Raw genomic sequence first — 27,647 nt, 5'->3', positions numbered from 1 at the left:
GGTGTCACACACACACACACACACACGGTGTCACACACACACGGTGTCACACACACGGTGTCACACACACGGTGTCACACACACACACACACGGTGTCACACACACGGTGTCACACACACGGTGTCGCGGCCTCGCGCGGGTGGGCGGAGCTTCCCCTTGGCCCCGCCCCCTCTCCCCGCGCCGGCCCCGCCCCGTGGCGCGCGCGCGCGGCCGCCTGTCAGGCTCGGGCACGCGCACGGGCAGGCGCGCGCCCCCGCGCTCCGCTCCGGCCCCGCCGCGGCCGCCCCCCGCCTCCTCCCCCCACACCCGACCCCGCTCCCCGCCCCGCCACCGGCCCCTCCCGGCTCCGCCCCCCCGTTCCGGTTCCGGGCGCCGGTTCCGGTTCCGGGTCCGTCCGGGTCCCGGCCCGGCGGCGGCGGCGGGCGGCGGGGCCGGCGGCGCGGCGCAAGATGGCGGACCTGGAGGCGGTGCTGGCGGACGTGAGCTACCTGATGGCCATGGAGAAGAGCCGCGCCGCGCCCGCCGCCCGCGCCAGCAAGCGGATCGTCCTGCCCGAGCCCAGGTGAGGCCCCGGCCCCGCGGGCACGGCGCGGCACGGCCCCGCGGGCACGGCACGGCACGGCCCCGGACACGTGTGTGCACGGCGGGGAAGCGCCCGCGCGCACCTGCCCGCGCCAGGGCACCGGGCACCGGGACACGCGCTCGGTCCCACCGCGCCGGCACACGCGGGGGCTCGGCTGGCACGGCCCACGCCACCCCTGCCCGTGCCGCCGGGGCTGCGCGGTGCCAGCCTCCCGCACGGCCCCGCTCCTGCCCGCGCGGCCCCGCTGCGCCACTTCCCCGTGCACACACAGCCCAGCCGCGCCAGCCCCACCACGCACCCGGGCACCGCGGGGCACCGCGCCGTGCCACGCACGGTGAGCGGGATGCGACCCCTGCGCCTCACCCCCCTGTGCTTCTGGGGGTCTCCCCCTCCCCAAGCTCTCCCTGTGCCCGACCCTCGGTGTGTCACACAGAATGGGGGGAGAGGCACGCACACACGGGCTGGGGGGGCAAGGGGGCACGGCAGGGGGCAGGACGGGGGCACTGAGCCCCTCGCTGTGTCCCCAGCATCCGCAGTGTCATGCAGAAGTACCTGGAGGACCGGGGAGAGGTGACGTTTGACAAGGTCTTCACGCAGAAGATCGGTGAGCTGGGGGCTGCGGGGGGCACGGGGAGGGTGGGACGGGCTGCGGGGCACCCCTGGCAGTGCCAGCACTGGGGGCTGGGCCGGGGCAGAGGTGCCACAGCACCCCCCAGCCCGTCACTTCCCCAGCAGCAGCAGCCGGGGCCAGGAAGCGCCTCTCACTTCCTCCCGCTGCCTGCGGCGGTTTCCGGGCACGTCCCGCTGTGCCCCTGCCCCACACTGCCCCCTCCCGCTGCCCACCTCAGCCCTGTGCCCCTCGCTGCTGGCACCTCTCACACCTCAGCCCTGTGCCCCTCGCTGCTGGCACCTCTCACACCACAGCCCTGTGCCCCTCGCTGCTGGCACCTCTCACACCACAGCCCTGTGTCCCTCGCTGCTGGCACCTCTCACACCACAGCCCTGTGCCCCTCACTGCTGGCACCTCTCACACCTCAGCCCTGTGCCCCTCGCTGCTGGCACCTCTCACACCTCAGCCCTGTGCCCCTCGCTGCTGGCACCTCTCACACTACAGCCCTGTGCCCCTCACTGCTGGCACCTCTCACACCACAGCCCTGTGCCCCTCACTGCTGACACCTCTCACACCTCAGCCCTGTGCCCCTCACTGCTGGCACCTCTCACACCTCAGCCCTGTGCCCCTCGCTGCTGGCACCTCTCACACCTCAGCCCTGTGCCCCTCACTGCTGACACCTCTCACACCTCAGCCCTGTGCCCCTCGCTGCTGGCACCTCTCACACCACAGCCCTGTGCCCCTCGCTGCTGGCACCTCTCACACCTCAGCCCTGTGCCCCTCACTGCTGACACCTCTCACACCTCAGCCCTGTGCCCCTCGCTGCTGGCACCTCTCACACCTCAGCCCTGTGCCCCTCGCTGCTGGCACCTCTCACACCACAGCTCTGTGCCCCTTGGCCTTACTGCTGGCACCTCTCACACCTCAGCCCTGTGCCTCTCGCTGCTGGCACCTCTCACACCACAGCCCTGTGCCCCTCGCTGCTGGCACCTCTCACGCCTCAGCCCTGTGCCCCTTGGCCTTACTGCTGGCACCTCTCACACCTCAGCCCTGTGCCTCTCGCTGCTGACACCTCTCACACCACAGCCCTGTGCCCCTCGCTGCTGGCACCTCTCACGCCTCAGCCCTGTGCCCCTTGTCCCTGCTGCTGGCCCCTCACCCCACGGCTCTGTCCCTGCCAGGGTACCTGCTCTTCCGGGACTTTGCCTTTACCCAGGCAGAGGAGGCCAAAGCCCTGATGGAGTTTTATGAGGAGGTGAGACAGGAGGGTTGGGGGGGGTTGGTGCCCACAGTGCCCACGGGCACAGCACCACACAGAGAACCCCGACACGTGGTGCCCAGCGGGGCCGGGAGGCGATGCCCTGGGTACCCAGGGGATGTGGCGCCCATCAGGGTGCCCATGGGACACCCCCAGAAGCGTGGGGTGAGGGTGAGGGCTTGGGGGGCCCCTGTGCCACGGGAGCTGTGCCCTTGCCAGATCAAGAAGTACGAGAAGCTGGACTCGGAGGAGGAGCGCATGGCCCGGAGCCGCCACATCTTCGACCATTACATCATGAAGGAGCTGCTGGCCTGCTCCCACGTGAGTGCCCACCATGGTGGGAGGGGGATGGTGTGCCAGGGCCTCAGAGCCAAGTGGGAGGCCTGTACCCAGTGCCCCAGGTGTGCCCAGGCTGACCTGGTCCCGTCTTACCTCACAGCCCTTCTCCAAGAGCGCCACGGAGCACGTGCAGAGCCGCCTGAGCAAGAAGCAGGTGCCCCCAGACCTCTTCCAGGTGGGCATCACCCGGGACAGAGAGGGGGGGCCCTGCTACCTCTGGTACTCGCAGGGTTAATCCTTCCAGGGGGGGCTGGGGGCTGGTGGTGGTGAGGGATGGGGAGAGGGGGGTCGCTGCTGCCTGGGGGGCTCCTCAGAGGGTGGCCGTGGAGGTGACCCAGGGAGGGTGGCACCGGGGTCCTCAGAGACTCAAGGTGGCCCTGGGTGGCAGAAGCATGCCAGGGGGGCGGGGGGGGGGGTACCTGAGACCCCCAGGACGGGGGTGTGAAGCCCCTGGGCAGGGGGTGACCTGGGGGGTGAGCAGCAGGGCCCTGGCACTGAGCCCCGTGTGCCCCCCAGCCCTACATCGAGGAGATCTGCCAGAACCTGCGCGGGGGCGTCTTCCAGAAATTCATCGAGAGGTGAGCTGGGGAGGGGTGAGGGGTGGGGAAAAGCCCCCCGTGGGGAGGGGGGGCCCATCCTGCTGGGGACCAGGGGCTCCCAGCCCAGCTGAGGACCAGGGGTCCCTTCTTAGGCAGCAGCTCCAGGGGCGTCTGTCCCCAGCCCAGGGACCCGGGGGACGCTTCTCACACCCAGGCCCGGCCCAGGGTCTCTCCCTTTGCTGATGGCAGGTCCCTGGGGGGAGGTGCTGCAGGCCCAAGGGGTCTTTCTGCCCTGAGGAGGGTCTTGGGGAGGGGGTTTCTCCACGGCCTCCACTCTTGGCCTCTCTCTGCTTCGTTGCAGTGACAAGTTCACGCGGTTCTGCCAGTGGAAGAACGTGGAGCTGAACATCCATGTGAGCAGGGACCCCTGTGCCTCAGGCACCTCTGGGCACAGCCAGGGAGGGGGTGTGGCTGTGGGTACCCTCAGACCAGCACCCTCACACTCCCCCCTGGCTCCCCCCTCGCTCATGGGTGTCTCTCCCACCCCTGCCCATGCTCACCGTGAGCTGAGGCCCCCTCTCACCCGGGGAAACCGAGGCAGGGGATGGGACTCCCTCCCCCCAACTCCTCAACCACCAGGCAGGTGCTGCAGGGTTTGGGGTGCCCAGGCTCACCCCCACCTCCTCCTCCTCCTCCTTTTCTTCCTCCCCCCTTCCCCTCCTCCAGCTCACCATGAACGACTTCAGCGTTCACCGGATCATCGGCCGCGGCGGCTTCGGGGAGGTCTACGGCTGCCGGAAAGCAGACACGGGCAAAATGTAACCCCCAGGCTGGCACGGGGGGGCTGCTGCTGGGGGGCATCTCTGGGGGTGCTCCCATGGCCAGAGAGGCCTGTGGGACCATTGGGGGGGGTCTCTGAGGGTGCTCCTGTAGCCAGAGGGGGGCTATGGGAGTGTTGGGGGGGTCTCTGGGGTTGTTCCCATGGCGAGAGGGGGCTGTGGGAGCATTGTGGGGGGGTCTCTGGGGATGTCGTGGCTGTAGGGTGGTGGTGGAGGGACCTGGCACGGTGGGCACAGGCAGCAGCAGCCCCTGCAGGGAGCCTTTGCCCACAGGTATGCCATGAAGTGTCTGGACAAGAAGCGGATCAAGATGAAGCAGGGCGAGACGCTGGCCCTGAACGAGCGCATCATGCTGTCCCTCGTCAGCACAGGGGTGAGGGGCTGTGGGCACCGGGGTGAGGGGCAGGGGGCATCCCCAGGGCACTGCCTCACCTGCCCTGTGCTGCCAGGACTGTCCCTTCATCGTGTGCATGTCCTACGCCTTCCACACTCCCGACAAGCTCAGCTTCATCCTCGACCTCATGAACGGTGAGAGGCTCCAGTCCCCAGGCACCCCACGGCTCCAAGCACCACCTTACCCAGCCCCCATCATCCTTGGGGCTGCAGCAGGCAGTGCCAGGCTCACAGCTTGTCCCTGTCCTGGCAGGAGGAGACCTGCATTATCACCTGTCCCAGCACGGCGTCTTCTCAGAGGCAGAGATGAGGTTCTACGCTGCTGAGATCATCCTGGGCCTGGAGCACATGCACAGCCGCTTCGTCGTGTACCGTGACCTCAAGGTGACCCAGCCCCCTGGCACCCCCAGCCCTGGGCACCCTCAGTCCATGAGTACCCCCAGACCCTGGGCACCCCCAACCCAGGGCACCTCCACCCCTAGGCACCCCCAGCTCCCTGGCACACTCAGCCCTGGGCACCCTCAGGCCCCTGGCACCTCCAGCCCTGGGCACTCCCAGCCCCTGGGTACTCCCAGCCTCTGGGCACCCCCAACCCAGGGCACCTCCACCCCCAAGCATCACCCAGCCCCCTGGGCACCCCCAGCCCCTGGGCACCCCCAGCCCCTGGGCACCCCCAACCCAGGGCACCCCCAACCTAAGACAGCCCTAGCTGTGGGCACCTCCACCCCTAGGCACCTCCAGCCCCCTGGCATCCCTATCCCTAGGCATCCTCAACCCAGGACACCTCCACCCCTATGCATCCCCAGCCCCCTGGCACCTCCAGCCCTGGGCACCTCCAGCCCTGGGCACCCCCAACCCAGGGCACCCCCAACCCCCTGGCACCCCCAACCCATGGGCACCCCCAGACTACTGTCTAGACATCAGCACCCCCTGGCGCTGTAAAACTCACCACCAGGACCCTCAGGCACCCACAGACCCCTCTCAAATGCCATGTGATGCCCACCTACCCCCCCCAAACTCCTCGGGCATCCCTTGGGACCCCACGGGCACATGCTGAGACCTTGGGGTGAGGGGAGGGCACTTGCAGATTCCAACAGCTCTTCTCACTCCCACTGGCACCTCAGCCCTCCCCAAATCCCACAGCGCCCCCCCCCAAAGCCCCTGTGCCCGCCCCACGCCGTGCCCACGGCCTGAGGGCTGGCACCCGTGTCCCTGCAGCCAGCCAACATCCTCCTGGACGAGTTTGGGCACGTCCGGATCTCAGACCTGGGCCTGGCCTGCGACTTCTCCAAGAAGAAGCCCCACGCCAGCGTGTGAGTGTGCCCCTGCCCCTGCCCCTGCCCCTGCCCCTGCCCCTGCCCCTGCCCGCCCCCCCCCGGCGCCGCCCCTCACCCTGCCCTGTGCCACCCGCCCAGGGGCACCCACGGCTACATGGCTCCGGAGGTGCTGCAGAAGGGGGTGGCCTACGACAGCAGCGCCGACTGGTTCTCGCTGGGCTGCATGCTCTTCAAACTGCTGCGGGGGTGAGTGGCTGGGCAGGGGGTGGGCACACGGGGAGGGGACACCCCCTCCTGAGGTGCCCTCCCCCCTCCCTTCGCCGTGGCAGGCACAGCCCCTTCCGGCAGCACAAGACCAAGGACAAGCACGAGATCGACAGGATGACGCTGACCATGGTGAGCAGGGGCGGGCAGGGGGGTGGGCACAGCTCCCTGTGCCCCCTGCACACACGTGTGGGTGTGGGTGTGTCTGTGTGTGTTTGTGTCTCTGTGTGTGTGTGTGTCTGTGTCTGTGTGTCTGTCTGTGTGTCTGTGTGTGTGTCTCTGTGTGTCTGTGTGTGTGTCTGTCTGTCTGTGTGTCTGTCTGTGTGTGTGTCTGTGTGTGTGTGTGTGTCTGTGTGTGTCTCTGTGTGTCTGTGTGTCTGTGTGTGTCTGTCTGTGTGTGTGTCTGTGTCTGTGTGTGTGTCTGTGTGTGTCTCTGTGTGTCTGTCTGTCTCTGTGTGTCTGTCTGTCTCTGTGTGTCTGTCTGTGTGTGTCTGTGTGTGTCTGTGTGTGTCTGTCTGTGTGTGTGTCTGTGTCTGTGTGTGTGTCTGTGTGTGTCTCTGTGTGTCTGTCTGTGTCTGTGTGTCTGTGTGTCTGTCTCTGTGTGTCTGTGTGTCTGTGTGTGTCTGTGTGTGTGTGTCTCTGTGTGTCTGTGTGTGTGTCTGTGTCTGTGTGTGTCTGTGTGTGTGTGTCTGTCTCTGTGTGTCTGTGTGTGTGTGTCTGTGTGTCTGTCTGTCTGTGTGTCTCTGTGTGTCTGTCTGTGTCTGTCTGTGTATGTGTGTGTGTCCGTGTCTCTCTGTGTCTGTGTGTGTGTGTGTCTGTGTGTCTGTGTCTCTCTGTGTGTGTGTCTGTGTGTGTGTGTGTGTGTCTCTGTGTGTCTGTCCATGTCTGTGTTTGTGTGCCTGGGCACGCCAGGGTCTCAGTGCCACCCCCTGCCCTCCCCCACAGGCCGTGGAGCTGCCGGATTCCTTCTCCCCTGAGCTGCACTCGCTGCTCGAGGGGCTGCTGCAGCGCGACGTCAACCGGCGCCTGGGCTGCATGGGCAGGGGGTGAGTGTGCTGGGCATCACGGGGCTGGGCCTGCAGCGGGGAGAGGGGGGGCTGGAGCAGCACCCTCACCCCCTCCCTCACTCCCCAGGGCACAGGAGGTGAAGGAGGAGCCCTTCTTCAAAGGCCTGGACTGGCAGATGGTCTTCCTGCAGAAGGTGAGGCTGGGGGCACGGGAAGGGGTGAAAGGGGCACGGGAAGGGGTGGAAGGGGCACGGGAAGGAGTGAGAGGGCACGGGAAGGTGTGAAAAGGGCACGGGAAGGAGTGAGGGGGCACAGGAAGGGGTGAAAGGGGCACGGGAAGGAGTGAGGGGGCATGGGAAAGGGTGAGAGGGCATGGGCAGCCACCCTTTACACCCTCCCCCCCGTGCCCTGGCAGTACCCACCACCCCTCATCCCTCCCCGCGGGGAGGTGAACGCGGCCGACGCCTTCGACATCGGCTCCTTCGACGAGGAGGACACAAAGGGCATCAAGGTACGGGGCTGGGCACAGGGGACGTGGGCACAAGGAGGGGCAGCCCCTCGCTCACCTCACATCGCCCACCCCGTGCCCTCAGCTGCTGGAGAGCGACCAGGAGCTGTACCGCAACTTCCCGCTGACCATCTCGGAGCGCTGGCAGCAGGAGGTGACCGAGACCGTCTTCGAGGCCGTCAACGCCGACACCGACAAGCTGGAGGCCCGGAAAAAGGCCAAGAACAAGCAGCTGGGCCACGAGGAGGGTGAGTGGGGCTCCCACAGAGCCCTGGCACAGACCCCTCCCCCCTGGCAGTGCCCGGGGCTGACTCCCCGGCTGTCCCCGGGCACAGAGTACGCCATGGGCAAGGACTGCATCATGCACGGCTACATGGCCAAGCTGGGCAACCCCTTCCTGACGCAGTGGCAGCGCCGCTACTTCTACCTCTTCCCCAACCGGCTGGAGTGGCGCGGGGAGGGCGAGTCCCCGGTGAGGGGGGCACGGGGGTGAGGGGCTGGCACGAGCACGTGGGGTGGGCACGAGGGGTGCAGGGGGTTGTGAGGGGTGCAGGATGAAATGAGGGGTGGAGGATGAAGCGAGGGGTGCAGGGGGCTGTGAGGGGTGCAGGATGAAGTGAGGGGTGGAGGATGAAGCGAGGGGTGCAGGGGGCTGTGAGGGGTGCAGGATGCAGGATGAAGTGAGGGGTGCAGGATGAAGTGAGGGGTGCAGGATGAAGTGAGGGGTGCAGGGATGAAGGGAGGGGTGTGGGAGGTTCAGGGGTGAAGAGAGGGGTGCAGGATGAAGAGAGGGGTGCAGGATGAAGAGAGGGGTGCAGGGATGAAGAGAGGGGTGCAGGGGGTTGTGAGGGGTGCAGGATGAAGTGAGGGGTGCAGGATGAAGTGAGGGGTGCAGGGGGCTGTGAAGGGTGCAGGGATGAAGGGAGAGGTGTGGGGAGGAAGTAAGGGGTGTGGGAGGTTCAGGGGTCAATAGAGTGGTGCAGGGGGCTGTGAGGGGTGCAAGGAGCTGTGAGGGGTGCTGGGATGAAGAGAGGGGTGCAGGGATGAAGTGACGGATGCAGGGAGATCTGAGAGGTGCAGGATGAAGTGAGGGGTGCAGGGGGCTGTGAGGGGTGCAGGGATGAAGTGAGGGGTGCAGGGAGATCTGAGAGGTGCAGGATGAAGTGAGGGGTGCAGGGAGATCTGAGAGGTGCAGGATGAAGTGAGGGGTGCAGGGGGCTGTGAGGGGTGCAGGGATGAAGAGAGGGGTGCAGGGGACTGTGAGGGGTGCAGGGATGAAGAGAGGGGTGCAGGATGAAGTGAGGGGTGCAGGATGAAGTGAGGGGTATGGGGGGGCTGCAAGATATCCAAACGCCTGCAGAGGACTGTGGGGGACTGTAAGGAGCGTGAGGGGGCTGTGAGGAGTGTCAGGGCCTGCAGTGAGGTTTGGGGGCAGCCCAGGGAGGGGGGTGGGGGCAGGGGCAGGGCAGTGCTGACGTGCCCCCCCAGCAGTCGCTGCTCACCATGGAGGAGATCGACTCTGTGGAGGAGACGCAGGTGAAGGAGCGGAAATGCATCCTGCTGCGCATCCGCGGCGGCAAGCAGTTCGTGCTGCAGTGTGATGTGAGTGTGCCCCTGCCCTCCCTGCCCACCCCTGCCCCTTGCTGGCCATCTGCCCTGGCTGCCAGTCTGCTCTGGGTGCTGCCTGCCTCCAGGCCAGCACTAGCTGGCATCACAGGGCACCAACACTCAAAGCTTGGGGCAAGCCCTGAGCCCTGGCAACTGGGAGAAACTCACCAAAGCACTCTATCCTGCCCTGGCACCCTGAGGAGCTCCCCAACCATCCCATTACCCTGCCCTGGCACCCCAAGGAGCCTCCTCACCACCTCATACCTTGCCCTGGCACCTCAAGGAGCTTCCCACCACCCTGTTCCCCTGCCTTGGCACCCCAACCACATTCTGCCCTGTCCTCACACCCTGAGGAGCCCGTCACCGCCCTTTACCCTGCCCTGGCACCCCAAGGAGCTTCTCACCACCTTGTTCCCCTGCCCTGGCACCCCAACCACATTCTGCCCTGTCCTCACACCCCAAGGAGCCTCCTCACCACCTCATACCTTGCCCTGGCACCCCAAGGAGCTTCCCACCACCCTGTTCCCCTGCCTTGGCACCCCAACCACATTCTGCCCTGTCCTCACACCCTGAGGAGCCCCTCACCACCCTTTACCCTGTCCTGTCGCCCTGAAACGCCCCTCAGCCACCCTTTACCCTGCCTTGGCACCCCAAGGAGCTTCCCACCACCCTGTTCCCTTGCCCTGGCACCCCAAAGAAGCCCCCACCACCCCGTTACCCTTCCCTGGCCCCCTGAGCTGCCCTGTGCCCCGCGCAGAGCGACCCGGAGCTGGTGCAGTGGCGGAAGGAGCTGCGGGACGCCCAGCGCCAGGCGCAGCAGCTGCTGCAGCGGGTGCCGCGGATGCAGAACAAGCCGCGCTCGCCCGTGGTGGAGCTCAGCAAAGTGCCCTTCATCCAGCGCTCTGCCAACGGGCTCTGACCCTCAGGCCCCTCCCCACCCCGCCTCTAATTTATTGGGTTGGGTTCCCGCGTCCCTGCCCCGGCTCCCGGCCCCTCCTGCCCCGGCGCTGGGGGCGGCGCTCACCCGCCGGGCACGGCCCCGGAGCTGCACTGGGCACGGGGAGGGGTCTCTCAGTCCCCCCCCTCCCCCAGCCACCGTCCCTCTGTCCTCTCTGAACTCTCCGGCTAAGATGAAGGTAGCCCCTGCACCCCCTCTCCCTGCCCCCCACTTCCCCCCGTTCCCCGGCTTCCTGTGTGCCAAACGGGGCTGGTGTGTGCCCGGTGGGCACCGGACCCCCCCTGCCCAGCGCCGTGCCCAGCCGGGTGGGGGCCGAGCCTCGGTGTGCGTGTGCGAGCGTGTGAGTGCGTGTGCCCGCGGGGACCCCCTGTAAATACTGTGCCATGGGTCCCCCGTGCCCCTCCTGCCACCCCCCTGGGCAAGGCGGGGGGTACACACCCCCTGCCATCCTCCCCAAGCTGCTGGGAGAGGGGCACAGGGCAGCTGAGGAGGAGGAGGAGGGAGCAGATGGGACCTCCCCCTCCCCTCCCCCTGCCCACCCCGCTCCCTGCCACCATCTGTAAATATTGGTTCCCCGGTGGGGGTGGGCACGGGGCAGGGCCGGGGCCCCGGGGAAGGAGATTTTAATGAGCTGAGACGTGAGGATGCAGCTGCAAAAAAAAAAGAGAAGAGTTTTATAATAAAAACCTGCAAAAACCTCTCCCGGTGCCAGCTCGGGAATGGGGGGCAAAGGTGGCACCGACCCCCTCCGGGGACACTGCACCCGCTCCAGGGAGCGGGGGGGACACGCTCCGGTGCGTGCTGAGAGGGGATGTGCCGGGGCTGGGATGGGATGGGGCCGGTGGTCGCGGGGGCCGCAGGAGGAGACGTGAGGGTCGGGGCAGCCCGCCGGGACTCGGGGAGCTGCGGGGTAACGAGTCGGACCCGATGAGCTTCTGGTGTGCGGTGCCCCGGTAGCGGGGTGGGACCCGCGCTGCCAGCCCCGGTGCCCGGCCGCCCGTCCCGGGGCCGTGTTCCGTCCCGGGGCCGTGTTCCCTCCCGGGGCCGTGCTCCCTCCCGTTGCGGTGCCCGGTGCCTGTTCCTGGTGCCCCCACCAGGGTCGGTTCCTTTTCCTGGTGCCTCCCCCCGTGCCCAGTTCCTGTTCCCGGTGCCCCCCCTCCCCTTGCCGTGCCCGGTGCTTGTTCCGGGCGCCCCCCCCAGCTTTGCCGTGCCCGATTCCTTTTCCCGGTGCCCTCCCTCCGTGCCCGGTGCCTGTTCCCGGTGCCCCTCCCGTGCCCGGTGCCTGTTCCCGGTGCCCCCCTCCCCGCTTTGCCGTTCCGAGTTCCTGTTCCCGGTGCTCCCCCCGGTGCCCGATTCCGGTTCCTAGTGCCCCCCTTCGTGCCTGGTGTCTGTTCCCGGTGCCCCGTGTCTGTTCCCGGTGCCCCTCCCCCGTGCCCGGTTCCGGTTCCTAGTTTCCCCCGCCGTGCCCAGTGTCTGTTCCCGGTGCCCCCCCCCCGTGCCCGGTGCCTGTTCCCGGTGCCCCCCCTCCCCTTGCCGTGCCCGGTGCCTGTTCCCGGTGCCCCCCCGGGTGCCCGGTGTCTGTTCCCGGTGCCCCTCCCCGTGCCCGGCTCCGGTTCCTCGTGCCCCCCCCGTGCCCGGTGTCTGTTCCCGGTGCCCCCCCCTCCGCTTGCCGTGCCCGGTGCCTGTTCCCGGTGCCCCCCCCCCGTGCCCGGTGCCGGCCCCGCCCCGCGCCGCCGCGCTGCGCCGCCGCCGCCCCCGCGCGCAGCCATTGCGGGCAGCCCCGGCGCTGCTGCGGCCCGGCCCGGCCCGGCCCGTGCGGCCTCTCCCGCGCTGCCCGGCGCGGCCCCGGGGACATGGTGCGGGATGGAGCGACCCGCCGACACCTTCCCGCTGCACCGCCTCGTCTGGCACAACCGGCACCAGGCGCTGGACAGCGCCCTGCGCGCCGGAACGGTGGGTACCGCGCCGCACCCGCACCGGCACCGCACCCCGCACCCGCACCCCGCACCCGCACCCGCACCCCGCACCCGCACCCCGCACCCGCACCCGCACCGCGCGGGGACGCGGCCCCGAGCTGCCCCTGCCCGGCATCGGGGGGTGGGGGGGGGTGCGATGTGAACGGGGGAGGGGGGTTAACGGGGGAGCCGCGGTAGGGGAAAGGGGATTGGGGGAACTGGGAGCACTGGGGTGGACTGGGAGCACTGGAGAATCGGGAGGACTGGGGGCACTGGGGCTGGGGTAGTGTGGGTGCTGGGATAGGAGGACTGGAAGTGTAGGGAGACTGGGGGCTCCGGGGCACGGGGAAGGGGGGCACTGGGAGGCACTGGGCCAGTGGGTAGGGCGACAGGAGAGGTGGAGGGGAGGGGGAATCGGGGAACAGGGAGAGAGGGGGCACTGGGGGACAAGGGGGCTGTGGGCAGGGAGGCCGGGCCTTTGGGGACTGGAGCAGGGGGGCTGCGGGCACCCCGAGGAGCAGCAGCGGGGTGCCAGGGCAGGGCCGGGGGGGGCACTGGGAGGGGGCTGTGGGGTGTCCGGACCGGGGGGCTCAGCTGCCCGTCCCCGCAGCACGACGTGGAGCTGACGGACCCCCGCGGGAGGACCCCGCTGGAGCTGGCCGTGTCCCTGGGCCACCTGGAGTCCGCGCGGGTGCTGCTGCGGCACAACGCCAACGTGAGCCGGGAGAACGCCAGCGGCTGGACGGGTACGCGGGCACGGGGCCGGGGGTGGAATGGGGGCTTTGGGGGGACCCTCTGACGGTGGTCCCCGTGCCCCAGTGCTGCAGGAAGCCGTGAGCACGGGTGACCCCGAGATGGTGCAGCTGGTGCTCCAGTACCGCGACTACCAGCGGGCGACGCGGCGGCTCGCCGGCATCCCCGAGCTGCTCAGCAAACTGCGCCGGGTACGGCCCTGCCCCGGGGGGTGGGCGGCGGGTGGGCACCCACCCCTCACTGCCGGGGTCCCCCTGGGTCTCCCCAGGAACTCTGTCCCCTCCACAACCCCCGCCTTTCCCTGAGGACCTTTTGCCTGTTGATCTCAGCTTTCCTCTGACCTCACTAGGGACCCCCAGCCCTGTCCTCAAGACCCCCACATCTCCCCACAAATCCCAGCAGGGACCCCCAACTCCTCCCTGTGTGTGTCGTCGTCCCCCCCCCCCAGCTGCTCCACGACCCCCTCGTCTCTTCCAGGCATCCGACTTCTACGTGGAGATGAAGTGGGAGTTCACCAGCTGGGGTGAGCGGGGCCGTGGGGTTGGGGGACTGGAGGTGAGGTTGGGGAGGGGGGATGGGTCCCCCATCCCCGTGCCAGGCTGCTGACGGGGCACACGCGCGTGCCCGCAGTGCCACTGGTGTCCAAGGTGTGCCCCAGCGACGTGTACCGCGTGTGGAAGCGGGGCGAGAGCCTGCGGGTTGACACCACGCTGCTGGGCTTCGAGCACATGACGTGGCAGCGCGGCCGCCGCAGCTACATCTTCAAAGGGGAAGGTCAGCCCCGGCGCCCACCCCCTGGCACCTCAGAACCTCGCCACTCACCACGGGCATCCCCCACTCGAAGTAGCCCAGGTTCCCTCGGGGGGATCCCTCCCAGCATCACCTCAGCGCCCGGGAGGTGATGGGGAGGGGGGTGGCGGCGGTGGGCACTGACCCGTGTCGGCTCCGCGTCCAGAGGAGGGGGCGGTGGTGATGGAGGTGGACCACGACAAGCAGGTCGTTTACACCGAGACGCTGGCGCTGGCCCTGCACGAGCCCGAGCTGCTGCTGGCGGCCATGCAGCCCTCCGAGGAGCACGTGGCCGGCCGCCTCACCTCCCCCATCGTCTCCACGCACCTCGACACCCGCAACATCGCCTTCGAGAGGTGCGGGAACACCCCGGAGCCGGGGGGACACCCCGGAGCCGGGGGGACACACACCCCGGAGCGGGGCAGGGACGGGACGGGGTGCAGCCCGGGGTGGGAAGGGGCAGGACGAGGGCTGGCGGCAGGAGCCGGGTGCCAAGGGACAAGAGGCTGATGTGGGTGTCGTGTGTCCCCCCCAACCCAGGAACAAGTCGGGGATCTGGGGCTGGCGCTCGGAGAAGATGGAGGTGGTCAGCGGCTACGAGGCCAAGGTGGGCACAGGGGAGGGTGATGGGGCCAGTGGGGCTGATCCCATCCCAGGGGCGCACCCCGTCCCTCGCAGGGCTGATCCCGACCCCCGCGGGGCTGATCCTGTCCTTCGCGGGGCCGATCTCCCTCCTCCCCCCCTCCACGGGATCGATTGCATCCCCCACGGGGCTGATCCCGTCCCCCCGTGGGGCCGATGGCGTGCCCGCAGGTGTACAGCGCCAGTAACGTGGAGCTGGTGACCAAAACGCGGACGGAGCATCTCTCCGACCAGGACAAGTCGCGCAGCAAAGGTGACATCCCCGACGGCCGATCACAGGGAGCGGGGAGGGACGCGACCACCCCCCACCCCGTGCAACCCCCACCCACCCTCGTGCAAGCCCCGCCCCCCTCCCCGGCTGGGACACGCTGGGGGTGACGCGTGTGGGGTGTCACCCGTCGGGTGTGGGACACTGTGGGTGCTGGATGTGACATGTCAGGGGGTGGGTGCAGGGTGTGAGGTGTCACCCATCAGATGTGGGTCACCGTGGGTGCTGGGTGTCACCCATCATGCGTGGGACACCCTGTGGGGTGTGACCCCTGGCAGCCTGACTGTACCCCCACTCTTCCCTCTCTCCCCAGGCTCCAAGACCCCCTTCCACTCCTTCCTGGGCATCGCACAGCAGCACAGCACCCACAACGGGGTGAGCGGCCTGGGTGTGGGTCCCAGGAGCCAGGGTGCCCCTGGGGTGGGGTTGGGGGGCTGTTCCAGGCTGAGCAGGGCCCATGTCCCCACAGGCACCTGTGCTGCAGGCTGCCAGCCCCACCAACCCCACAGCCATCACCCCTGAGGAGTATTTCGACCCCCACTTTGACCTGGAGACCCGCAACATCGGGCGCCCCATCGAGATGTCCAGTAAGGTGCAGAGGTGAGGCCACCACTCACGGGGACCTGGCACCTGGGGAGGGGGTGCTGAGCTGATGTGTGGGGCTGACGTGGTGCTGGGGTGGCAGGACACATGATGGGATGGTGGCCTGGTACCACGGCACCTGGCACTGGGTGGTGGGGGACACGAGCCTGGAGACTTGGCTCTGGGTGCCAGGAGCGGTGATGGGGTCCCAGGGGATGTGGAGATGGGTGTCAGGACCCAGGGGGGTGGTGCTGGGGTCCCAAGGGACGTGGCACTGGGTGTTAGGACCCACAGAGGTGGTGGCATCATCCCAGGAGATGTGGTACTGGGTGACAGGACCCATGGAGGTGGTTCTGGAGTCCCAGGAGACATGGCATTGGGTGTCAAGAACCAGGGGGGGTGGTAATGGGGTCCTAAGGGACATGGCACTGGGTGTTAGGACCCACGGAGGTGGTGGCATCATCCCAGGGGATGTGGCACTGGGTGACAGGACCCATGGAGGTGGTGCTGGAGTCCCAGGAGACATGGCATTGTGTGTCAAGACCCAGGGGGGTGGTGATGGGGTCCTAAGGGACATGGCACTGGGTGTTAGGACCCATGGAGGTGGTGGCATCATCCCAGGGGATGTGGTACTGGATGACAGGACCCATGGAGGTGGTACTGGAGTCTCAGGAGATGTGGCATTGGGTGACAAGACCCAGGGGGGTGGTGATGGGGTCCTAAGGGATGTGGCACTGGGTGACAGGACCCACGGAGGTGGTGGCATCATCCCAGGGGATGTGGCACTGGGTGACAGGACCCATGGAGGTGGTTCTGGAGTCCCAGGAGACATGGCATTGGGTGTCAAGACCCAGGGGGGTGGTGATGGGGTCCTAAGGGACATGGCACTGGGTGTTAGGACCCACGGAGGTGGTGGCATCATCCCAGGGGATGTGCCACTGGGTGACAGGACCTGCAGGGGGAGGTGTCCCCGGGTGTCAGGATGCGCGTGGGCAGTGTGGGGGTCCCGGGAGGAGGTGGCACGGGGGGGGTGTGTGTGTGTGTGTCGGGGGGGGAGGGGTTCCCATGCCCACGGCGCTGCCCGGGCAGGTTCAAGGCGACGCTGTGGCTGTGCGAGCAGCACCCGCTGTCGCTGGCGGAGCAGGTGACGCCCATCATCGACCTCATGGCCATCTCCAACGCCCACTTCGCCAAGCTGCGCGACTTCATCACCCTCAAGCTGCCGCCGGGCTTCCCGGTCAAGATCGGTGAGGAGGAGGGGGCGTGGGGAGGGGGCGTGGGGAGGGGGCGTGCCGGGCTCACTGACCCCCCTCTACCCCCAGAGATCCCCCTTTTCCACGTGCTCAACGCCCGCATCACCTTCAGCAACCTCTGCGGGTGCGACCAGCCGCTGGGCTCCGTGCGGGTGGGAGCCCCCCCGCAGCCCCCCGGCACCCACCCGCCCGGCCCCAGAGGTGAGGCTGAGGGGTCCCGGGGGCTGCTGATGGGAGGGGTATCCGGGGGGGTAAAGGGTACACCCAGGGTTGGGGGGAGAGGGGCAGGGAGGGGGTCAGTGGGTATGGGATGCTGCCAGGTCCCGGGGGGGGTGTGGGGTGCTGGGGGGATGCTCAGAAGAATGGGGGGCTCATGGGTGTGGGGTAACCTGGGGTGATGGGGGGTGTTATGGGATGCCGTGGGGTGCTGAGGTGTAGCGTGGGGTGGTGGGGTACAGTGGGGTGCCTCGTGGTGCTGTGGATGTAGGGTGCCATTGGCATAGGGTGCTGCAGGATGGTGGGGGGTGCCATGGGTGTAGGGTGACAGGGATGGCAGGGGGTGCTGTGGGGTGCTGCAGGATGCTGTGAGGTGCTGTGGATGTGGGGTTCCATGTGCACAAGCTGCCATGGGATGCCAGGGGTTGCCATGGCTGTGGGATACCATGGGCATGGGGTGCTGTAGGGTGCCGTGGGATGCCAGGGGGTGCCATGGGCACAAGCTGCCGTGGGATGCCAGGGGGTGCAATGGGCACAGGGTGCATGCAGGGTGCACGGGGTGCCGCGGTGTGCCCGTGCTGCCCGTGAGCTGGCCGTGGCAGGCTGGCCCTTCCCGTGCGAGGTGGAGCCGGGGGTGTTCGAGGTGCCGGCGGGGTACACGGTGCTGGGCGCGGGACGCAGCGAGCCCCTGCGGGACGAGGACGACGACCTGCTGCAGTTTGCCATCCAGCAGAGCCTGCTGGACGCCGGCACAGAGACCGACCAGGTGGGGCCACTCCTCGTCCCCTCCCCCGAGCTCGCCCCCCCCGGGCCACGTCCCGCCCCTCACCCGCAGCCCATCCCGCAGGTGACTATCTGGGAGGCCCTGACCAACACTCGCCCCGGAGCCGAGCCCCCCCCTTACGACGAGGAGCTGCAGCTGGAGCGGTGAGGATCGACCCGGGGAGGGGGGGAATGGGGGGCGAGGCCGGGTTCCACCGCGCGTGGCACTGGGTGGTGAGGGGACATGGGGAGTGACACAAGCCTGGAGACTGGGCACTGGGTGCCAGGAGCGCGGTGATGGGGTCCCAGGGGATGTGGAGATGGGTGTCAAGACCCAGGGGGGTGGTGGCATCATCCCAGGGGACATGGCACTGGGTGACAGAACCCATGGAGGTGGTGCTGGGGTCCTAAGGGACATGGCACTGGGTGACACAGGACCCATGGAGGTGGTGCTGGGGTTCCAAGGAATGTGGCACTGGGTGACAGGACCCATGGAGGTGGCGATGAGGTCCCAAGGGATGTGGCACTGGGTGACAGGACCCATGGAGGTGGTGATGAGGTCCCAAGGGAAGTGGCACTGGGTGACAGGACCCATGGAGGTGGTGGCATGATCCCAGGAGACGTGGCGGGGGCGGGGTGTGGGGCGGGGTTTCCCGCTGCCCTGCCGGTTTGGCCACAACGGGCGGGGCTGTGGCTACCAGATTTGGGGAGGAGGGACACCGGGGGGTGTTTCCATAGCGTTTCCTCCGTCTCTCCCCCAGGGCTCTGCAGGAGAGCATGCTGTTGCAGGCCGGCCCCAGCGCCCACTCCCCCCCGGCTGCACAGACGCCCCCCGGAGCGGGCGGAGGCGACGGGGACCCCCCGGCCCCCCCCGGCTACGGCAGCAGCTTCGCGGAGCAGCTGCGCTTGGCCATGGCGCTGTCGGAGCGCGAGCAGGAGGAGCGGGAGCGGCGTCGGCGCCAGGAGGATGAGGAGCTGCAGCGCATCCTGCGCCTCTCCCTCACCGACAAGTAGAGGGGGACGGGACACCCCGGACGGGGGGGGTACATGTGGGGACATCCCGTGTGGAGATACCCCGTAAAGGGACGTGGCGTGTGGGGACACCCCTCATGGGGACAGGGACATCCCACGTGGAGATGGAGACATCCCATGCAGGAAGGTCACATGTGTGGGGACACCTCGCATGGGGATGTCACACATGGAGTTACCCATCGTGGGGACAAGGATATCTCGTGTGGAAGCACCCCACATGAGAATGTCACTTGTGGGGCAAGGGTATCCCACATGGAGACACCAGAGGACACCCCACATGGATATCACACGTGGGGACACTGCACAGGATGAGGATGTTGCACGTGGGGACACTCTGTGTGAGGGATGTCACGTGTGGGGACAAGGACATCGAGTGTGAAGACACCCCCTACGAGGATGTCACATGTGGGGACACCTCGCATGGGGACAAGGACATCCCACATGGAGACATCTCATACAGGAAGGTCACATGTGGGGACACCCTACATGAGGATGTCACACGTGGGGACACCCTGCACAGGACAAGGATATTGTATGTGGGGACACCCCATGTGGGTGGGACACCCCACGTGGAGACAGCTCATAGTGGGATGTCACACGTGGGGACATGCTGCACAGAATGGGAGCGTTGACCATGAGGCCACTCCCTACAGGAATGTCTCATGTGGGGACAGCCAGCACAGGGATGGGGACATCCCATGAGGAGACACCCCACGTGGGGACAGGGACGTGTCACACAGGGACACCCCACCCAGGGACCCACTGTGGGCACTGTCCCAACACAGGGACACTCCAAGTCGGGTACAGCCCTGCCTGGGGACCAGCCAGTGATGGGGTGGCACCCCCATATCAGGGACACCCCCCACACAGGGAGGAACTGATCCAGGGATCCCCCTGCCCCTGGGACCCCCAATCCAGGGATCTCCCCCCTGCCAGGTTTGAACATTGGCCCAGAGACCCTGATGTGGGGACCCCCATCCCAGGGACACCCCCTCCAGCCCCAGGATCCCTACCCCAGAGATCCCCCCCCCTCCTCCTCTTCGACCCCATGGTGGGGGGGGGCAGGATGGACACGGGAGGTCCCCGTGGGACGTGGCTGACCCCTATTTGAAGACACCCCGCTGTCGGGGGGCTGTGGGGACCCCCGGGCCTCGTCCATCGGTGGCAGTGGGGGGCCTGGCTGTATGTACATATACATATACATATATATATATAAACGGTGATGTGCAGACTGTGCCTGGGGTGGGGGCGGCCCGGCGGGGGGGAGCCTGGGGGAAGTGGGCGGGGGGCTGCAGGCGTGGCAGGGCTCAGGTGATGGGGCAGGGTCTGCTCTTCGCCCCTTCCCCCCCAAATCTGCCCCTGTGCCCCTCATTCCCTTCCCTGGGCTTAATTTATTCAACTCGTACTTTTGGGGAGAGACCCCCTTCCCCAAAAGCCTGGAGGAGAGGTGGTCAGAGGGGGTCCCACGGCTGAGCTGTGGGTGGCAAAGGGCTCGGGGTGGTCCCAGGGTAATTGGGGGGGGGGAGTTGAGGGGGGAAGACCCTGTTTGGGGGGGATATGGAGTTCCCCGTGGGCGGGGTGGGAGTGAGGGGGGCTGGACTGGAGCTGGGGGTGTGCTGACCCCGCGGGCTGAGGGGCTCCAGGGGAACGGGGGTCTGTGGTGCTGGGAGGTGAATCCTGGGGGGTTTGGCGGGGAGAGGCGGCAGTTCCCGGGGAGGCGGCGGTGGCGGTGCCGGTGCGGCGGAGGGCGGGCTGTGGGTGGCCGGGGGTGGGGTTTGGCGGCGTGGGCCCGCTCCCGGTGCGGGCCGTGCCCGTGCCCGTTCCGTTCCGTTCCGGGCGGGGCGGCGGCGGCGCTTCCTGGTCATGGCGCTGGTGACCGTGCGGCGGGAGGCGGGGGCGGGCGGGGGCCCCGCGGTGAGTGCGGGACGGGACGGGACGGGACGGGACGGGACGGGACGGGACGCGGCGCGGGCGGCTCGGCGGGGCCGGGGAGAGGCCGGCGGTGGCGGGGGGGTTGGGGGGGCACACGGGCTGTCCCGGCCGCTCCTGGTCCCGGCTCATCCCGGTCCCGGCTCATCTCGGTGCGAGGTTCGCGGGAGCGCCGGTTGCTCCCAGCGCGTGTTGCAGCGACTCTGCTCCCGGCCGGGGGCTGCCCCGTAGTTGGGGAGGGGTGGGAAAATTTGGGCGGGGGGGGAGGGGACGAGGATGTCCTTAGTTGCTCCCACCGGCCCCAGCTGCTCCCACCGGCCCCAGCTGCTCCCACCGGCCCCAGTTGTTGCTCCCGGTACTTTCACTGTCCCAGCAGCTCCCAGTGCCCCCCCTCCCCCACTCGGGCCTTATCCGAGTGCACAGCCCAGGTCCCCCGGGACAGGACTCCCCCGGCATCCCAGGGATCTCCCTCCGCAGTGGGACCCCCCCCTAGCCCCACTCTCCCCTTCCCAGGCCCTGCCGGTGGGGAAAGGGGCGGGGGGGGGGGGGGGTTGGCTGCGGAGCTCTGGCCCACGGGGCCCAGGCGGGACACGCGGCGGTGGGGGGCTTGCCAGGGCCCCCGGGCATGCTCCGGTCCGTGCCCCGGGGTCATGCTCCTCCCGGGGGCACGGGCCCCCCGACCCATGCGTTGCAGGAGGAAGATGTGCCCAGGCGCCGGCAGCTGCAGCGGCGGTGAGAAGGGGCTTCAGGATGGGGACAGGGGATAGCGGGGTGGGGAGGGGGCACAGCTGCCCCCTGAGCACCAGCTCCTCCCCCTGCCGTGCCCCAGCCCCTCCCCAACCCTCCCCCACCTTCTGGGGGTACCCCGACTGTGCCCCACGTCCCTCTCAAGGGCCCTCCTGCCCCCCAGGCAGAGCTTCGTCTTGGTCAAAGGGGCCGCCCTGCTGCTGCCGGCCGAGGAGCCCCCCCCAGCTGAACCCCCTCCAGCTGAGCCCCCGCCCGCCGAGCCCCCCCCGGGCAAACCCCCCAGCCAGGGCCCGGGACAGCAGGAGCAACATCTGCAGCTGATGATGCAGCTGCTGCGCCCACAGGATGCCATTCGGCTGGTAGGGCACGGGCACCCCGGACAGGGCACGGCCACCCCAGGGACTGGGACGGGCTGGGGGGGGCTGGGATGGTACGGGCTGGGATGGGATGGGATGGGATGGGATGGGATGAGACTTAATGAGGATGGGGGTGGGGATGTTGTAGGATGGGATGAACACAGGGCAAAGACAAAACAGGACAGAATGGGGATTGAGCAGAATGGGGCTGGGATCTGTCCCCTCAGGCCCTGGGGGCACTGAGGAGCAGATACTGCAGTGCTGCCCCGGGGATGCCCCCCTCATGCCCACCCCCCAGGCAGTGCGGCTGGAGTCGGCGCGGGCACGGCGGGTGCGGTACCTGCTGGTGGTGCGGCCCGAGGAGACAGGAGCCGAGGGGCAGACGGTGCTGCTGGGGGTGGACTTTGCCCATGAGGGGTGAGTGGGGCAGAGGGGAGGGGGCTGTGGCGGGGGGCTGGCTGCATCTCCTGACCCCTGCCCACCCCCAGAGCCGCCTGCTGCACCCTGGGCATGGTGCTGCCCCTCTGGAGTGACACACAGGTCTTCCTCGATGGCGATGGGTAAGGGGAGGGGTGGGGATTTGGGGAAGGGGAGGGGTTTATGGAGGGGGTATGGGGAGGAGCAGGGCTGAAGTACCACCCTGACCCATATGTCTCCCTGTGGTGCCCAGGGGCTTCAGCGTGACATCAGGGGGAGAGACCCGCATCTTCAAACCCATCTCTGTCCAGACCATGTGGTGAGCAAGCCCTGGGGTTGTATGTGGGCACAGGGGATGTGGGCACCACCACAGCTATGGGGAGGTGTGGGTACTGCCATGGGCACATGGGATGTGGGGGATTGCTGTGGGCACACGGGATGTGGATACCACTGTGGGCACAAGGGACGTGGGGCAGCACTGTGGGCATGAGGGATGTGGGCACGGTAGCAGTCATGAGGGTTGTAGGCTCCACCATAGGCATGAGGGATGTGGTCACCATCACAGTTATGAGGGACATGGACACCACCACAAATGCCACTGTGGGCATGGGGAACGTGGGTTTCAGTGCTGGTGTGGGAACTGTCATGGGCACGGGGGCTGTGGGCACCACCACAGCTGTAGGAAACATGGGCAGCACTGTAAACACTGCTGTGGGCACAGGGGATTTGGGTACCACTGTGCTGTGGGGCATGCGGGCAGCGTTGTAGGCATGAGGGACGTGGGCACCACTGGAGATATGGACACCACCGTGGGCCTGGGGGCCTTGGGAGGTGGCACCTGCGTGCTGGGTGGGAAGCAGCCCACGGGGCGAGCCGTGGGCAGCGCCAGGGTGGCGGTGGCTGCAGGGGCTTTGCGGCAGGGCCGTGCTGCAGGAGCTGCACCGCGCCTGCGAGGACGCGTCCCGCGGCGGGCACATCCCCGGCGGGCCGGCGCTCGCCTGGGCCGGCGACTACGCGGCGGCCGTGGCGTCGGAGCAGAGCTGCCGGAACGAGTGGCTGGCCATGGCCGACCTGGAGTCCGTGCGGCCCGCCTCGCCGCCGCAGCGCCGGTACGCCCCGCCCCCGCCCCGCCGACCAATCAGCGGTGGCGCCTCGGGGGCGGGGCGGTGGGTGTGGCCGAGGGGGCGGGGCTTGATGTGGCGGGAAATCGGCGGAGCGGGGGGTAAAGGCAGGGGGTGAGGCTCCCAGAAGTGGGGAGGTTCTGTTTAGGGGAGGGGGCTTGTGAGGGAGGAGGCGCGCCCGCGGTGACGCGGCCGTGCGGGCGGCAGAGCGGCGGGACCGGAGCTGTCGGAGCAGACGGTGCGGGCGCTGCTGCGGGACGTGATGGCCAGCGCCGACCTGGAGAACGTCACGTCCAAGGAGGTGGGTGGCAGAACGAGGGGGGGGGAGTCCCCGGGAGGAACGAGAAGGGCCGGGCCGGGGCTGTCGCTCACCCCGCGGCTGTGCCCAGGTGCGGGAGGAGCTGGAGCGGCGCACGGGACACAGCCTGGCACAGCACAAGGATTTCATCGACAACGAGATGCTGCTGGTGCTGGCGCAGATGGACCGGCCCTCCCGCATCTTCCCGCACCTCTACCTGGTGGGCAGCGGGCAGGGCACGGGGCACGGGGCGGGCACGGGGCACAGGGACCTTCCCCCACCCTCACTGCTGCCACCGTGCAGGGCTCCGAGTGGAACGCGGCCAACCTGGAGGAGCTGCAGCAGAACCGGTGAGTGTGGGGTAGGCACAGGGTCACCTAGGGTGGCGTGGTGGGGTGAGCACGGGGTCATCTGGGACCTGGGGGCACCGTGGGGCACGGCAGAGCCCCAGCCCCGCGTGCCAGCTCTGCCCCTCGCCCGTGGCACTGCAGAGTCACCCACATCCTGAACGTGGCACGAGAGATCGACAACTTCTTCCCGGCGCTGTTCACCTACATGAACGTGAGGGTGTATGACGAGGAGACGGCCCAGCTCCTGCCCCACTGGAACGACACCTTCCTCTTCCTCTCCCATGTCCGGTCAGTGGGGCCCAGGCAGCCTCAGGGGGTACAGAATGGAGGGAGCTGGAGCCAGGGGAAGGGGCTGGGGAGACATGAGTTGGGGCACCTGGGTAGGTGCTTTGATGACTGAGATGCTGGGGGCATTGGGATACTGGGAGCACTGGGAATACTGTGGACACTGGGAGCTGGGGAGCTTGGGAGGGCTGTGGGCATAGGGGCCAGGGAGCCCTGGGGCACAGTTTGGGGCTCAAGGTCCTTGTAGCATGGGGAGGAGGACATGAGACCATGGAGCACGGGAAGCCCTGGGGCATGGGGAGCCCTGGGGCACAGGGACCACGGGGACATGGGGAGCTTTGGGAACCTTGGGGACAGGGGGAAGAGGACACGAGACCACGGGGTCGTCGGGGACATGGGGAACCTAGGGGCAATGGGATCCTGGGGTACGGAGACCTCGGGCCCATGGAGAGCGCTGCGGGCAGAGACCCCCGGGCTACACGGGGACGGGGAGGGGTGGCCGGGGCCGTCGGGGCAGCGCGAGGTGTTTGCCGCCGCAGGGCCGTCGGGGGCCGAGCGCTGGTGCATTGCCGCATGGGGCTGAGCCGCTCGGCGGCCACGGTGCTGGCGTACGCCATGAAGGAGCTGGGGTGGCCGCTGGAGCGGGCGCTGCGGCACGTCCGGCGCTGCCGCCCCGGCGTCCTGCCCAACCCCGGCTTCATGCGCCAGCTCGACTTCTACCAGGGCATCCTGCGCGCCAGGTGGGCGGGGCTTCCCGGGCAGGCCACGCCCCCCAGGGCGGGGCGGCCAATGGCGGGGGCGCTGCGCGGGGAGGGGGCGGGGCACGGCGGGGCCACGCCCCTCCCGCGGCGCTGACGCGCGTGCCCGGCAGCCGGCACAGCAGCCTGTGGGAGCCGAGGCCGACGGCCGAGCCCCGGGACGCTCCCGAGCCCGCCCCCGACGACGAGGGAGGCCCGTCCCCGCCCCTCTCCCCGCTGCCCCTCCAGGAGACCAGCGCGGGGGGGCTGCTGGGGACCTCCCGCCGCCCCCGGATCTCCCTCTGCGCCGTCATGCGCAGCATCAGCCAGCTCGAGCCCCCCGAGGAGCCCCTGGACGGGGAAGTGAGTGTGGGGCTGGGGGGTGGTGCATGGGGAGGGGGGTCCCAGCCGCAGCTGAGCTCCTCTTCCCTGCTGTGTGTGTGTCCCCACAGGTGTTCACAGCCGTGGAGGCAGCGGAGGAGCCGGGGGGTGCAGCCCCAGGGGCACGACCCTCCTCCCGGCCCCGACGGGTGGTCCGACAGGCCAGCCTGGACAGCGGCCCTGAGCCCACTGACAGCCACATCCCAGCTGCCACCACTTGTGAGCCTGTCCCCCAATGCCCCTCCACGCCACCGCTCACCCCCTAACCCTGGGGGGGATCTCCACCACCATGGCACTGTGGGGCAGTGGTGGGGCTGAGACACTCCACACACTGCCTGCACTTGGGGGGTGGGCTCACCTGCCTCCCTCCCACTGCACACATGGCCCCACTGCACACACACACACACACACACACACACACACACACACTCCCCCATCACGCCAGCACTGAGAATAAAGAGTGGAAATGGCCATCCCTGGTGTCAGTCCTGCCCGTGGGGATGGGACTGTGGAGGCAGTGGGGACAAGCATGAATGGATGCAAACACCCACTCCAACGCTCTGCTTGCCATCAGCAGGGGCCAGAGTGAACACACAGGTGAGGGGGGACATGCTGAGCTCTGGGAGCGTGGCCTTGGTCTGCAGGTGAGGAGGGGAGAGGTCAAAGCCCTGCCTCAGGGATCCTCCTGGGCCTGGAAGAGCCAACACAAAGCTTAAAGGTCACATCTCACCTCTGAATGTGAGGCTTGTGTTGAGAAAAAGCTTCCTGACTGGAGCCATCCCAGAGTCCTCCCCTCCCACACACAGCCTGGGGCACCCACCTGGTTGGGATTTAGGTACCTCTTTAGGTAAGAGCTGCTGGAGTGTGGCCAGAGCCTTTGCTGGCTCGGGGCCCAGCAGGAAAAACCCAACTTGAGCACGAGCCCTGTGCTGCTGCCCTGTTCTGGCAGCGACCTTTGCTCTGCTCCATCAAGCACGTCATGGCAGGGAAAGGGAGCTCATGATTAGGGACTGCAACATCTTCCTTAGGAGAGACTGTGTGACCTAGGGCTGCTCAGCTGCAGAAGAGAAGCCTGAGCTCAGGGGCACCTCAGCAATGCCGCTCAGTCCCTACAGGGTGGGAGGCAGGAGGATGGGACCAGTGTTTGGTGTGTGGTGGCCAGTGGCAGGACAAGGGGCAACGGGCACAGGATGGGACACAAACAGCTCCCCTGGCCCAGGAGGAGAAAGTCCTTTGGTGCTGAGGGGAGGGAGCCCTGGCCCAGGCTGCCCAGGGAGGGTGTGGAGGCTCCTTCTCGGGAGGTTTCCAACCCCACCTGGACACGTTCCTGTGCCCCCTGAGCGAGGGGAACCTGCTGTAGCAGGGGCTGGGGCTGGGGCAGCTCTGCAGGGCCCTGCCCAGCCCTCACCATTCTGTGAGCCTCCTCAGCGCCCCCTTCCCGCAGCCCCAGCACTGCCACGGACTCCACAGTGCCTCCTGAGGCTGGTTTTGGAGATAAGACAGACCTTATTTATTCTTGAAGCCTTTGCCAGGGCTCAGGGCATTTCTTATCACCACCCATACGCTTTTGGGTGGGTTTTGCAACCTCCCAACCCTCTGCTACCACAATCAGCCTGGAAACCTCCTTCCTCCTCCCAGGAGGGCATCACCAGGGCTCTGTGGGCACTGCCAGTTGGCAGCAGCAGCTCAGTCGTGGTGCCACGGGGCTTTGGCACAAAGCTCGATGCAGCCTTGGGATGTAAGTGATGAACTTTATTGCTCAGGCAATGCAGGGAGCTGAGACATCATCAATAACTGGAGTAATTAACCAACACAGGCTGTTATTAATTGACAATCAAACGTTGCTGAGCACGGCAAAGCTCCTGATCGTGGCTCTTCATCTCAGGAAGCCCATGAGACTGCTGCTGGATGAGAGCTCTGGCCTCTTCCCTCCCCGCTGCTGCAGGGGAGGCCCAATGGCTTGGAGGGGCCAGGCCTGGCTCTGCAGGTCAGCAGCACCACAATCCCCCCTCATCTGCACCCCTAAGCACAGAAACACCCCACCCTGTGCTGACCTTTATGGGCTTTTATACCTCCCTGTCCATTCTGCTCCACTTCTGGGCCGTCTTTGCTCCCCTTCCACCTTCCTTCCTCCACCCAAGCAGCCTGCTCCTGATTTTGTTTCACCCACCCCCAAACTGTGAAGGTTTCATGGTCTCAGCACCCTTCCTTCAGGATCCCCATGTAGGGGTGAGGACCGAGTGGCTTTGTCAGCCCCCCACTCATCCCTTTTCTCCTGGGTGCCCACGAGGATGGCACAGCTCAGGTGTGGGAGAGGAGAGAGGCAAAACTCATCCCTCTTCCCTTCTTCCCACAAGTCTGGAGAAGAAATCCCTCCTGGGACTTGGTGATGCCGCTGTGGTTGCAGATGTGAGTCCCCACAGCTCCCCCTCCAGTCCCTGACAGGACTGAGCTCACGTGGGGAGGGTCTGCTGGGGACACTGGAGGGTGAGTATCAGGTGTAGGAGGATGCAGCCGTGTGCACAGGTAAGGACAGACACAGGGACACCACCCACCCACCATCCCCATCCACCCCCAGCCTGGGGACACC

At 67.7% G+C, this 27,647-nt stretch overlaps 3 protein-coding genes across 6 annotated transcripts; all 3 read left to right on the top strand.

Annotated features, from left to right (window-relative positions):
- The first annotated feature begins 370 nt into the window (after positions 1-370).
- On the top strand, positions 371-10,884 carry GRK2 (G protein-coupled receptor kinase 2). Of its 2 annotated transcripts, none has more exons than XM_061999871.1 (21): positions 371-563; positions 1,112-1,188; positions 2,376-2,449; positions 2,672-2,773; positions 2,892-2,966; positions 3,308-3,369; positions 3,692-3,743; positions 4,057-4,148; positions 4,443-4,542; positions 4,619-4,697; positions 4,816-4,946; positions 5,781-5,875; positions 5,978-6,085; positions 6,169-6,235; positions 7,049-7,149; positions 7,238-7,304; positions 7,526-7,621; positions 7,704-7,866; positions 7,954-8,090; positions 9,110-9,220; positions 9,984-10,884. In XM_061999871.1, exons 1-21 carry the CDS (start codon positions 451-453, stop codon positions 10,143-10,145), a joined length of 2,064 nt encoding a protein of 687 aa, XP_061855855.1. In that variant the 5' UTR covers positions 371-450; the 3' UTR covers positions 10,146-10,884. The 2 variants fall into 2 exon arrangements, with proteins under 2 accessions (XP_061855855.1, XP_061855854.1); XM_061999870.1 differs by having other exon boundaries at positions 9,107-9,220.
- A 1,082-nt stretch (positions 10,885-11,966) lies between these two features.
- On the top strand, positions 11,967-19,653 carry ANKRD13D (ankyrin repeat domain 13D). The gene is made up of 15 exons (XM_062000211.1): positions 11,967-12,137; positions 12,750-12,885; positions 12,959-13,083; positions 13,370-13,415; positions 13,523-13,666; positions 13,848-14,037; positions 14,222-14,288; positions 14,495-14,576; positions 14,905-14,966; positions 15,061-15,191; positions 16,263-16,420; positions 16,496-16,627; positions 17,245-17,408; positions 17,490-17,569; positions 18,166-19,653. The coding sequence occupies exons 1-15, from the start codon at positions 12,048-12,050 to the stop codon at positions 18,416-18,418; spliced, it is 1,860 nt and encodes a 619-aa protein (XP_061856195.1). The 5' UTR covers positions 11,967-12,047; the 3' UTR covers positions 18,419-19,653.
- Positions 19,654-20,217: 564 nt separating this feature from the next.
- Positions 20,218-25,528, top strand: SSH3 (slingshot protein phosphatase 3). 3 transcript variants are annotated; one of them, XM_062000305.1, is made up of 14 exons: positions 20,218-20,350; positions 21,060-21,097; positions 21,276-21,471; positions 21,767-21,885; positions 21,957-22,028; positions 22,139-22,204; positions 22,806-22,994; positions 23,214-23,307; positions 23,396-23,524; positions 23,608-23,654; positions 23,796-23,942; positions 24,479-24,679; positions 24,811-25,039; positions 25,129-25,528. In XM_062000305.1, the coding sequence occupies exons 1-14, from the start codon at positions 20,300-20,302 to the stop codon at positions 25,321-25,323; spliced, it is 1,773 nt and encodes a 590-aa protein (XP_061856289.1). In that variant the 5' UTR covers positions 20,218-20,299; the 3' UTR covers positions 25,324-25,528. The 3 variants fall into 3 exon arrangements, with proteins under 3 accessions (XP_061856289.1, XP_061856288.1, XP_061856290.1); XM_062000304.1 differs by lacking the exon at positions 20,218-20,350 and having other exon boundaries at positions 20,637-21,097; XM_062000306.1 differs by lacking the exons at positions 20,218-20,350; positions 24,479-24,679 and having other exon boundaries at positions 20,637-21,097.
- Positions 25,529-27,647: the final 2,119 nt, after the last annotated feature.

Source organism: Colius striatus, chromosome 7 (assembly GCF_028858725.1).
Source record: "Colius striatus isolate bColStr4 chromosome 7, bColStr4.1.hap1, whole genome shotgun sequence".
NCBI classification, from domain to species: Eukaryota; Metazoa; Chordata; class Aves; order Coliiformes; family Coliidae; genus Colius; species Colius striatus.
This window is presented reverse-complemented; position numbering and strand designations above follow the sequence as displayed.

What these genes read in the sequence shown, in the direction of transcription:
- GRK2 (XM_061999870.1), top strand. Translation starts at nt 451, where the DNA reads ATGGCGGACCTGGAGGCGGTGCTGGCGGACGTGAGCTACCTGATGGCC. An exon ending in GGTCTTCACGCAGAAGATCG is followed by an intron (nt 1,189 to 2,375) that starts GTGAGCTGGGGG and finishes TGTCCCTGCCAG; the next exon opens with GGTACCTGCTCTTCCGGGAC. An exon ending in GCGGGGAGGGCGAGTCCCCG is followed by an intron (nt 8,091 to 9,106) that starts GTGAGGGGGGCA and finishes GTGCCCCCCCAG; the next exon opens with CAGTCGCTGCTCACCATGGA.
- SSH3 (XM_062000304.1), top strand. Translation starts at nt 20,991, where the DNA reads ATGCTCCGGTCCGTGCCCCGGGGTCATGCTCCTCCCGGGGGCACGGGC. An exon ending in GCCTCGCCGCCGCAGCGCCG is followed by an intron (nt 22,995 to 23,213) that starts GTACGCCCCGCC and finishes TGCGGGCGGCAG; the next exon opens with AGCGGCGGGACCGGAGCTGT. An exon ending in CTCTTCCTCTCCCATGTCCG is followed by an intron (nt 23,943 to 24,478) that starts GTCAGTGGGGCC and finishes TTGCCGCCGCAG; the next exon opens with GGCCGTCGGGGGCCGAGCGC.
- ANKRD13D (XM_062000211.1), top strand. Translation starts at nt 12,048, where the DNA reads ATGGAGCGACCCGCCGACACCTTCCCGCTGCACCGCCTCGTCTGGCAC. An exon ending in GTGGGAGTTCACCAGCTGGG is followed by an intron (nt 13,416 to 13,522) that starts GTGAGCGGGGCC and finishes GCGTGCCCGCAG; the next exon opens with TGCCACTGGTGTCCAAGGTG. An exon ending in AGCACAGCACCCACAACGGG is followed by an intron (nt 14,967 to 15,060) that starts GTGAGCGGCCTG and finishes ATGTCCCCACAG; the next exon opens with GCACCTGTGCTGCAGGCTGC.